This window comes from Staurois parvus, unplaced genomic scaffold (genome assembly GCF_062004578.1).
Source record: "Staurois parvus isolate SC_StPar_1 unplaced genomic scaffold, SC_StPar_1.0 ptg000287l, whole genome shotgun sequence".
Taxonomy (NCBI): Eukaryota; Metazoa; Chordata; class Amphibia; order Anura; family Ranidae; genus Staurois; species Staurois parvus.
The window spans coordinates 18,878,373-18,890,665 of record NW_028318083.1 but is presented as its reverse complement, the minus strand read 5'-3'; the positions used below and the strand labels follow the sequence as shown (position 1 = coordinate 18,890,665).

Below are 12,293 nucleotides of genomic sequence, written 5' to 3'. Positions count from 1 at the left end.
AAAAGTGACATTCACTAAATACACTAAAATCACATAGTAAAACATTACTGTATCAAACCATTTCACATACATTTTGTCCCTAGTGCTTTGTCCTGTGCCCTGCCTGCATTTTTACTGTTCTTTCTGCCTGGAATCTGAGAAACGTCCACGGCGTCCAAAGAGCGTCCCTTTAGGTCAAAATCGGTTTTAGACCAGCTAGAGAACAGCGATTGTAAATTAGAACTACTTGCAGAATTGAGTGATAATGATTCGTGGAGAAATTCGTCATCGGACACTGAAAACGATTTTGCGACTTTGCTCAGTGATATTTATATTTCAAATTTCAGTGTTTTTGGTTTGATTATATTATTGAATAACATTTTTATTATTATTATATATTATTTTTTATGATTATTTATTAAATTATAATTTATGATTTCGTGTTTCAAGTTTTATCTTACCCGGGATGTTTACTAGACTCTTGTTCGGACAGATTTCAGTGAGTTATTCCTAAAAATTACAGGCCTACAATAAAAAAAAATACATATTTCCATGCAAAAAAATGTACCGCTTTGAGCACAGAAATATGGACATAATCAGACCGCTAGGGAGGTTAACCCTCTTGGGCATGGAGTTCACCAAAGCTTAATAGGTTGCCACTGCAGTCCTCTTCCACTCCTCCATGATGACATCAAGGAGCTGATGGATGTTAGAGACCTTGTGCTCCTCCACCTTCTGTTTCAGGATGCCCCACAGATGTTCAATAAGGTTTAGGTCTGGAGATATGCTTGGCCAGTCCATCGCCTCTACACTCAGCTTCTTTAGCAAGGCAGTGGTCGTCTTGGAGGGGTGTTTGGGGTCGTTATCATGTTGGAATACTGCCATGCGTCCCAGTCTCCGAAGGGAGGGGATCATGCTCTGTTTCAGTATGTCACAGTACATGTTGGCATTCATGGTTCCCTCACTGAACTGTAGCTCCCCTGTGCCGGCAGCACTCATGCAGCCCCAGATCATGACACTCCCACCACCATGCTTGACTGTAGGCAAGACACACTTGTCTTTGTACTCCTCACCTGGTTGCCGCCACATACGCTTGACACCATCTGAACTAAATAAGTTTATCTTGGTCTCATCAGACCATAGGGCTTGGTTCCAGTAATCCATGTCCTTAGACTGCTTGTCTTCAGCAAACTGTTTGCAGACTTTCTTTTCTTCTTTAGAAGAAGTTTCCTTCTGGGTTGACAGCCATGCAGACCAATTTGATGCAGTGTGCGGTTTATGGTCTGAGCACTGAAAGGCTGACCCCCCACCCCTTCAAACTCTGCAGCAATGCTAGCAGCACTCATATGTCTATTTCCCAAAGACAACCTCTGGATATGATGATGAGCACGTGCACTCAACTTCTTTGGTTCACCATGTCGAGGCCTGTTCTGAGTGGAACCTGTCCTGTTAAACTGCTGTATGGTCTTGGCCACCGTGCTGCAGCTCAGTTTCAGGGTCTTGGCAATCTTCTTATAGCCTAGGCCATCTTTATGTAGAGCAACAATTCTATTTATCAGATCATTTGCCATGAGGTGCCATGTTGAACTTCCAGTGACCAGTATGAGAGCGTGAGAGCGATAACACCAAATTTAACACACCTGCTCCCCATTCACACCTGAGACCTTGTAACACTAACGAGTCACATGACACCAGGGAGGGAAATAGCTAATTGGGCCCAATTTGGACATTTTCACTTAGGGGTGTGCTCAATTTTGTTGCCAGCGGTTTAGACATTAATGGCGGTGTGTTGAGTTATTTTGAGGGGACAGCAAATTTACACTGTTATACAAGCTGTACACTCACTACTTTACATTGTAGCAAAGTGTCATTTCTTCAGTGTTGTCACATGAAAAGATATAATAAAATATTTACAAAAATTTGATGGGTGTACTTACTTCTGTGTGATACTATAAATCTATTCAGTAGGCTGTAGCTGACAAAATAGTCCTTTAAATGTTTGGAAGTAAAAGTATGAATTTACAGGGACTGCTTCCAACCATTGTGTGAAACCACAACAAAGAATGTCTGTCCTTAGAAATGATGACACTTTTCTGGTGATGTTTGCTAAATCACAATGGATGGGGGTGGATTACTCTGAAACATAATTCTTTACCAGTTTTCAACCCTTTCATTCACTTAAGGCCACCATATATATCTTCTTGCATATGTTTTCACATGAACAGTACTTGATGTCTTTCATGAAAAGCCTTAAAGTGTATGCCCAAAATGTTTTTTTATTTGGATAGAGAGTGGAAGGATCAGAACTTCTGTCAGGATTAACTGCAGTCGGAGGCTCTGTTGTAGAGTTTTCTTCACTTCCTGTCTGGTAAAAAGGTTGTCCTCGGGACAGGTAGTAAAGGGAAACTTTTCCTACAGCAGCACAGACAAAAGGAAAAAAACATAGAATAATACAGGCTAAGTAAAAATGTCTAAGACCTGCAAAATTGGTTTTGAAAGGTAATCAAGTGTAGGAACTTCAGATATAGGTGTAAACTCTGAGCTCTATTAGGATAGATGGCCTACTGCATCAGTACTTATAGTGTATATAAAGCCAAAACAATTTGGCCTGTTTGGATTATTTTTTTGCGGTCAGTATCCCGTTAGGTAAATATCCCTTCACTTGCATCCTGGAGATACAACCAAAAGTGATAGGAAATCAGTCCCAAGTGGTCAAAGTGGTATTCCCATACACGATTCTCACTAGAAAATATTGACCTGTTAGAAGATTTATCCTCAGTACTGGTTGTGGTGACATTAATTTCTCAGTGATAATGGTCACCCAGGAGTGATTCTTCCCAGCAGAGATGCAGATATCTTTAAAAACCCGACAAAGGCTCTAACCCTTTCCCACTCTATAAAATATAAAAACATGTTTTCTCTCTATGTTCTTTCAGGTCTCCTTTCTACGGCAACACTTTAAATTGTAGTCATGGGCATTTAAACGTATTGCTTTTTTAGCAGTGGCTGGCCTGCAGTTAACAGGTGACCAGGAGGTAATATGTTGCCTCCTGCATGCCTGTTTGAGGGGGGTTTCACACTGAAATCCTTCTTTATTGCACCTCAACCATGTCTATTAGATGCACTTGCAGTGTGGTTCCATTAACTTTTATATGGTACATTGCCTGGCAGTATCGCTTGCCAAATGCGGCATGCCCTTCTTTTTTTGCTGTGACACAAAGCCCTGTGGCTGCGACATTATGTATGAGGTCATCTGGTGGCCAATGCCAGGTTTTCACAGGTTGATGAGCATGAAAAACACATCTCAACTGCTTGGTTTTGTCACACTGACAATGAGCATTAAATGTGGGCACAAACTAGGGCGGTCGGCATGCAAAAGCAGTGGGCCTAGGAAAACCTAGTCCTCCAAACTGGCATCCACCCATCAATGCATTTTGATGCTTGCATAATTCCCCAAGAGCAAGTGAACTGCTTGTATCAGGGCTGAGGGCTCTTGAGAAAAGTATTGAGGCAGGGTGCTGTACTTTTTTAAGGAAGCTATTTACAGCAGCCTGCCAGCCATTTCCCAGTAGCCATGATCGTACTGCATTGCATAAACAAGCACAGTAATGAAAATAGAGAGGTTTTGTTTTTAAAAAAAATGTCACGTTGATGAGGCATGCCAAAAGTAAAGTCCTATATTGCTCTTGTGCTGGGTTTTATCTATTACTCACTACAAAAGCCAGTCTCTTAATAAAGAATCCAAACTGCTGCCAAAATTACAGTCCACAGACAATTTGTGCAATAAATGACAAGACCATCTTATCTGGCTGTGTTTTCATGTTGTTAAAATGGAAACACCTTACAGAGGCACAAGGGTAAGGTAAAAAGCATTTTGGAATAAATTCCCTACTGAATCGTTCACTTGATTTATCAGGAAACAAAAAGAAGGGAATAATATCACAACAGCACACCTTCTGCTTCTGAAAGGCTTCAGTTAGCTTCTAAAAAGAAAATTAGCTTTTCAGTATATGAGTCGTATGATGATGGTCATGGAGCTTCAAACTGCTCCATGAATCCTAAAGTAACTATCCAGATGACAGTACAGTCACCAATACAGATGTTTCCTGGTCTAGGCTCACCAAGATCATATCCTGATCATCTCTATTATGTATGGTAGTTGTGAGCAGCAGAGTCAGCTGCTTACGGAAAGAGTTGAACAGAACATGCAACATGGGAGAAACAAACAACAGCATAAGAGAAGATTGTAATGCATCCAACTTGACAACCCTCCCCAAAGTTTATTTACTAAAATCGCAAGTAAATCTGACAGGCTGGTTGTACCCAAGTTGATCGATCGATCAAGTTGGTAAATTCAGCCTGCCCATACACAGTTCAAATCTCGGCCAGTTCCTGCTCAAGTGGCCGAGATTCAAACCATGGTTGGCTTTAGTTCAGCTAGAGCAATAATCGGGAACAGAATCGTATGTTCCTACTGGAAGGGACCATGTTCTAGACCACAAAGTGTATATAGAAGAATATATATATAGGAAACCTTTTCTTCAAATCCCTCAATCCCCTTCCTTAAATCTCAATAAATTCAAAATTCAAAAAGTCCACCACAAGTCCACACTAATATTAAATCTTCAAGCGTTAATATTAGTGTGGACTTGTGGTGGACTTTTTGAATTTAGAATTTATTGAGATTTAAGGAAGGGGATTGAGGTATTTGAAGAAAAGGTTTCCTATACATTTGTACTTTCAAGGGTGAAAGATTGACTTTTCTTTGGGGATATTTAGAGAATTTGTTTTATGATTATATAGAAGAATAGCTATTAAAAAGCAGCAGCAATATTTATTTATTTATTTCAGGTACTTATATAGCGCTGTCAATTTACGTAGTGCTTTACATATATATGTTGTACATTCACATCAGTCAATACATCACGTGGGACAGTTATGACTTATGACTTTATTTTCCATGGCTTTTAATCAGTTTTTCTGTGTCCTGCAGGTGTTGTTCCATATGTGGAAGCTTTTGATGCCCTGCTGGTTGGGGCCTTGGAGCAGTATATTACAAACAGCAAGATCATTGGTGGAGACGTGGAGACACATGTAAGTCTTTTTATTATATTTGGATTTTTGCACTAGAAGTCGGACAACAACATTTGTTTTTTCAAGATGAATCTGATTACTGGAAATGTTATAAATGTTATAAAATCATAGTAGTTTTTGGTTTGATTTTTTTTTTTCAATCCTCATTTCTACACTGAGAATTATGGAGTCTTCTTCCTCATCTGCTTTCCTTGTACCTGGGCAGCACCCTTGTTTGCTGAGCAACAGTCTGGATCAATCAGTCACATTAGAATGGTGCTTTAGTCTTGTCCAAAATATTAATATTTAAAGCTGAACTTTGGGCAACCTAAGAATACTTAAAGTGTAAGTAAAGGCACTTTTTAGTTTTGGATGGAGTGGAGATGGATTTAGAACCCCCTATCAGGTTTTATTGCTGTCTGTGCCCCTGGTAAGGAGATCCATCCTCTCTATTTGTCCTGTTTACCATTATCATTGAAAGTGAAAGTAAAAGAAAATCTCAAATTTTGTGTTGTCCCCAGAAAAGTAATAGATGGGAAATCTTCCAATGAGGAGACACTAGTTGTGGTGAACTGGGGGTCCCCAAGAATTTCCCTTATTTTGCAGGGGTTTCATCTCACTTCTTGTTTGGCTGTGGGACAGGGAGTGAATAAAAATCTCCAACATGGGACATAGATGGCAAAAAAAATCTGACAGGGGTTAACAACCCCCTTGCTCTATCCAAGATGAAAAAAAAAGTTTAGCCTATAGTCCTACTTTAATATTATCCCTCTCAAATCCCCGGGAAGATATGAAAACTATGTATTTCCTTTTTAATACAAATATTACCCCATTAATTTCCCTTTGGGGTTAATAAAGTATTCCTATTCTGATTCTGATGTTCAAAGTTTTCTGCCCTTTTAGAGCATCAGAGGGGTTCTAATTCACTAGTTATCAACAGCAGCAGCCAGCGGGTACAGTTTGGATGGGCACACATGCTGTAGGTGGAGTCTGAGGTGTTACAGAAGCGGGGATGGGCAGGTTACAGGAGAGCAGAGAAATTCATTATTGTCACTACAGCAACTTGGTAGACGACCGAGTAGAGCTGTGTACTCTGCAGAAAGCACAGCACCTACAGTGAAAATTCATATTCTCAGCTCTACCGATAGAAACTGGCTTTTTTAACCTCCCTGGCGGTATTCCCGAGTGTAGCTCGGGGTAAAGTTTCAGTATCACAAGCGGTAACCCCAAGCTACACTCGGGCTTACCATGTGGCGCTGCTCCACGATCCCTCGATCACTTACCTTGTCCTGCGCTCCCATGATGTCCCTCCTGCAGTGTCCCCGGCAATGTAATCCGGCGGATGCTGGCATCTGTCTTCTGAGTTCCATCCCCTGTGATGTCAGGACGTACGGGGGATGGAACGTGGGAAATTTGAAAATGACAAAAAGTGACATTCACTAAATACACTAAAATCACATAGTAAAACATTACTGTATCAAACCATTTCACATACATTTTGTCCCGAGTGCTTTGTCCTGTGCCCTGCCTACATTTTTACTGTTCTTTCTGCCTGGAAACTGAGAAACGTCCATGGCATCCAAAAAGTGTCCCTTTAGGTCAAAAGCGGTTTTAGACCAGCTAGAGAACAGCGATAGTAAATCAGAACTACTTGCAGAATTGAGTGATAATGATGCGTGGGGAAATTCCTCATCAGACACTGAAAACGATTTTGCGACTTTGCTCACTGATGTGCGAACTTGGCGCTATATTTCAAATTTCAGTGTTTTTGGTTTGATTATATTATTGAATACATTTTTTTATTATTATTATATTATTATTATTTATGATTATTTATTAAATTATAATTTATGATTTCGTGTTTCAAGTTTTATCTTACCCGGGATGTTTACTAGACTCTTGTTCGGACAGATTTCAGTGAGTTATTCCTAAAAATTACAGGCCTGCAATAAAAAAAATACATATTTCCATGCCAAAAAAATGTACCACTTTGAGCACAGAAATATGGACATAATCAGACCGCTAGGGAGGTTAAGTAGTCTATTTGCATATTTCTCAGGATAAAGTGGAGCAAGAAGAAATATGTAACATTACCCAGATACTTACAGTACATTTATTTTTGTTAGTTCAAACAAAAGAGGTTCCCTTTAAATAAGAAACTCCCTTAGAAGTGTACGCACTTGTGTAAGTGGATACAGAAACCTGCTGGTGAACTCTGATAGCTGAGATCCACTAAGAAGTTGTGTGAAAACTGAGCATGCTGCATCTCTGTATAAACTTACAAAAAAGGTGTACATTCTTGCTGTGTAATGATCATATTGATGTGATAGTGATTGAATGAATTTTAATGCCTTATTTAAGCTAATGTAAACATTTCATTATTTTCCCAGCAGCTGTCTTTATTAGACAATGAACACGTTCATATAAAAATCACCTGTCACACTGCTGTATGGGATGCTTCTCTTAGCAAGTCTGAATGAATACATTTCTGATGTTACAGTAGACAGCAACAGTATCATTTTTCAAAAAGAGTTCACCTTTTATCATTAAAAAGCAGTCTTTCAGCTCCAGTCAAGTGACTGTCTAGCTTGAGATACTGCCATCCATTTGCTGCAGGTAGGAGGAAGTATTTCCTTGGTCTAACCCAGCCTTATTCAACCTTTTCAACACAGAGGAACCCTTGAAATAACTTTTCAGACTCAGGGAACCCCTGCTAAAAATGGCTATATCTACAACTCATGATACATTAGTGAGATGGTCAGTGGGAAGAATGTTCCTTACACTTGTGGTCAATGGGAAAAATGACCCCCTTAGATAGCGAAAAAGATCAGTGGTGTCAGTGGGAACTTATCCTAGAGACAGAAATTGTGCATTGCTCGCCGAACTCCTAGCAGCCCCTGGAGGAACCTTAGACTTTCATGGAACACTTGTTGAGAAACCGTGGTCTACTCTCATCTTCCTCCAGCATGCAGCAAGATGAATTCAGAGGGAGGTGAGACATGTTATTCTTCATGCCAGTGTTCATCTCTGCCCGAGTCGTGGGAGCTGAAGACAGGTGCTCGCTAGCAAAGCAGCCATTTCCTTGCTAGATGAGGTGTCAGGTGGCCATGGGTCTGTATCTCAGTGGGTCATGGAGCTTTCCCCAAAGTGGGACCTTGCAGGATACTGGGTCATTTGGGGGCCACAACACGGACACAATCGGGTAAATTTACTTAAACTGGTGCACTCAGAATCTGGTTTACCTGTTCATGGTAGCCAATCAGCTTCCAACTTAAGCTTGTTTAATTAAAGCGGTAGTAAACCGCACTTATAATAAAAGTTTTCCCCTGCATCGCATACTAGCACATTATGAAGGACTTACCTTAAAACGAAGCCCTCCAGCGGTGCACTGTTACTGCTGCAGAGGCTGCCATCTTCACCGGTCTTCCTTCCGGGTTCGCGAGCTCCAGCCGCCTGACGAGCTAAGCTGCAATGACGTCACTCCCGCACATGCTCGCGAGAGTCCCGGGCCATGGCACAGTGCACTGAAGGTACGGCATGGCTATGCCCTTCCTTCAGAGTGCATGCGCCAGCTGTCAAAAGAAGCGAATATCTCCTAAACGGTGCATGTTTAAGGAGATATTAATTTTACCTACAGGTAAACATTATTATAAGCTTACTTGTAGGTAAAAATAAAAATCCAGGATTTACTACCACTTTAAACTTTGGTAATAAAACCTGGAAGCTGATTGGTTTATATGCAGAGTTGCACCAGATTTTGCACTCTCCAGTTTTAGTAAATAAGTATCAATGATTGGGAGCTCCATCCAGTGGTCATTTTTGGAAACCTTGGGTTGATTCAGTTCATGCCATCCCTGCATGTCACCTTGCAGCACACTTTAATAAATCAGACTGAGCCTGGGTTCACACTTGTGTGGTGCAGCATACCGCATGTGATTCACACAGGAACTGCACTGCATTTCTGTGCAAATCACATGCAAATTCTGTGCAATGCAATTTGAGTCATACATTTTGTATGGCTCAGATCACACTGCATCTGCACCAAAAAGGTACAAGATCCTTTTTTCGGTCTGCACTAGAATCGGATCGCATGGGTATTTTGGGGTGTTATTAACTTAACATACACACCCGCAGTGGTTTGCATGAATAGGGTGCGATTGTGATGTGGTGAGGAATTCGCACAGAAACCACTGCAAATTCCGCACCACATCAGTGTGAACCCAGGCTCAATCGGGGAAATTTACTAAAGCTGGTTCACTCAGAATATGGTGCAGCTGTGCATGGTAGGCAATCAATTTCTAACCTAAGCTTGCTCCATTAGACTTTAGCAATAAAACTAGGTTCACATCTCTGCATTCCTGCAGGCCGCGTTTTCATTTGAATGGACTCCCGTGCCCCGGGACATGCAGGGAAGAAGTCCCTGCACTTCTTCGGAAAACGCAGCCCGCACAGGAACCTTGGTTGCCAGTATGGTTGCGATTTCCAGTGCGGGCAGCGGCACATTAGAATTAATGGCACCTGCCCGCGGGTCCGCATTCCTCTGTGCATGTATTTTTGTGCAGATCCACAGCAGCACCACCCACACAGATGTGAATCAGGTAAAACCTGGAAGCTGATTCGTTTCCATGCAGAAGTGCACAAGATTGTGAATAAACCAGCTTTAGTAAATAAACCCCCATGAATTTTAGTGATCAATGGCAAGCACCTGGGAAGTCTGACAACTTCATGCCCTGGATATTGAAGCTAGGATCAAGATGACAAACCCATAGCCTGCAGCTTAAAAAAAAGTCAGCAACATTAACTGCCATATTTCTATCCTCACGGGTTCTTTTTTTGTAGAATACAGACCAATTTTTAAACATTGGACAAAGTACAAAGCATCTCCCGAAACACGGAGAAGTACTGTGTTAGATTTCTCCTTTCTCTTCAAAGCTTGCATTATTTTAAAAATAAGTAGTAATGTTCGAGAGCAGAAACACTCAAACACAGCTCTCCCCTGCAGTATTCCACTCATATTTCAATATACTACAGATGAAATCACCATCTGCCATACAAAGCCACAGTCTCAAAATCCTCTCCATCTGCTTCTACCCAAATAGCTGTGTCACGTATTACAAATATGTGTGCTGTATTGGTAAAACCTCCGTGCCAAAATAAATCAAAAAACATTTGAATTGTAAATTGGAAAAGAAAAAGCCTTTTTTCAAATGAAATATATTTAAAAATATACTGTATTTAAGGGTATTACCACCTCGAGAATGTCTGAGGCATCGAATGGCCACCCCTTATAATGTTAGGAAAACTTCACGCTGAATCTTACATGTTTGTATGTTTTCCCATTGCTTTTAATTCTCAGGAAAGAGTAGATGAGTTTGAAATCTGTCCCTCTTTCTCTTATCCCTGGTAAGTCTTTTAGTCAGGATAAAAAGCTAATTTCCTAGGAATGAATGCTTTATTATATGAAAAGCATAGTAGGGTGGATAGCTAGGGACAAACAGAATCTAACACACTCTTTAGAATTCTGTCTATCCTCCGCATGACAACTGTCGCTGCAGGTGACATATTCATGTATCTGTTGATTGACAGTAGGCAGTGGGCAGATCCATAGCCAACAGACAGCCAGTTATTGGCTTTAGAATCTTCAGAATCAGCTGACCTGTTGGGAACCAATGTCTCAGCATCCCCATTAGGTTCTGCCCACTGTCCATGTCACTGTGTGCTAAATAGTTAAATAGTCTTCCTACTATACAAAGTACAGAGACAGGTAATGCCTGTCTCTGTATGCCAACTTAAATTTGGTCTTAAAGCTTTTTAATGGCTTAATTTGTTTTCTAAAATAACAAACATGTTATACTTACCTGCTCTATGCAATGGTATTGCAAAGAGCGACCCCAATACTTCTTTTCTGGCATCCACACTGCCACGCTAGGCTTTTCAACTTCTGCGTGCACCACCATAGCAAGCCACTTGTTATGTGGGTGCACATGCAAGCTCACTCATATGCTGGGCTGTGTGCATCCATAGACACTAATTACTTACCTCCAGTTTCCTTATCTACTAAATGGAGGTAATTCTGTTTGAAGATGGTGCAGTCATAGTGCGACTTTCTAAAAGTTTCAGGTACTGGGTTGCCAAAAAACTTTTTCCCTACAAGGAAATCAGCTGAAAGTGGTGTTATCCATCTAGCATTCTTAAAGTAGCTCTAAAGTCTAAAAATGTTCTAGCTTTTTGCATTCCCTGCAGTAAAGTGGTTGTAAAGGCTAAGTTTTTTTTTACCTTCATGCATTCTATGCATGAAGGTAAAAAACCTTCTGTGTGCAGCATTCCCCCAGCCCCCCCTAGTACTCACGTAAACCCCCTTCTCGATCCAGTGATGTGCACTGGAGTCTCGGCTGTTGCGGGACTCCCTCTCCTCATTGGCTGAGAAAGCAGCAGGAGCCATTAGCTCCAGCTGCTGTAAATCACAGCCAATTAGCCAATAAGAATAGAGAGGGGGCGGGTAGAGGGGCCAGGAGCGCCAGTTGGGAACCCGAGAGGAGGAGGATCCAGACTGCTCTGTGCAAAACCACTGCACACAGCAGGTAAGTATAGACATGTTTGTTGTTTAAAAAAGCCTTTAGAATCACTTTAAGGTTAAAAAACATTTAGCTACCTTTTCTACCCTCTTGCCACTAAACAATTACCTCTCTTTTCTGGTCGATCCAGCGCTGAGCCCAGCTGCATCTCTTCTCCCTTCAGATTCTGGTCTCACAGGAGATTCAGACAGCAGCAGGAACCATAAAGTAAACAAGTGCTCCTGCACTTATGGATATTAATACTCAGTAATACAAATCAGACCTGGTTGCAGCAATCCTATATATGTGTAAAATAACCACAAAAAAACAACATTTAAAAAACAAATGAACCGCCCATGGTCATAAACATGTGCATATTATAAACATATCATAAACCAGTCCCATAATTGGTGAAAAAAAAAGAAGGTGCTCGTGCTTGTGTTCAACTTGTATCCAATATCTTGTTTAGTGCTCCATTGTGCTCAGCAATAGTGCCCCACATGGACTGACACTCACCCTCATTCCATGACCATCTATCTCTATAGTGGTCATTAACGCTTTGCAGAACAATCTCAGTACGCCAATGGTCCCCAAATCCTTTTATCCTTTGGACGTATCCTTAGAATGAACCATGACATATAAGGACAATTGCCAAACAGACCGTTATCTCCACAGCTCTGCAAGTAG

At 41.0% G+C, this 12,293-nt stretch overlaps 1 protein-coding gene across 2 annotated transcripts in view; it reads left to right on the top strand.

Annotated features, from left to right (window-relative positions):
* CAP2 (cyclase associated actin cytoskeleton regulatory protein 2) overlaps window positions 1-12,293 on the top strand; it is a 195,172-nt gene that overhangs the window by 44,544 nt on the left and 138,335 nt on the right. For both annotated transcript variants that reach the window (XM_089682282.1, XM_089682283.1), the window contains exon 3: window positions 4,973-5,073. In XM_089682282.1, coding sequence (XP_089538408.1) covers window positions 4,973-5,073 — 101 coding nt within the window. The remainder of the gene's footprint in view (window positions 1-4,972; window positions 5,074-12,293) is intronic.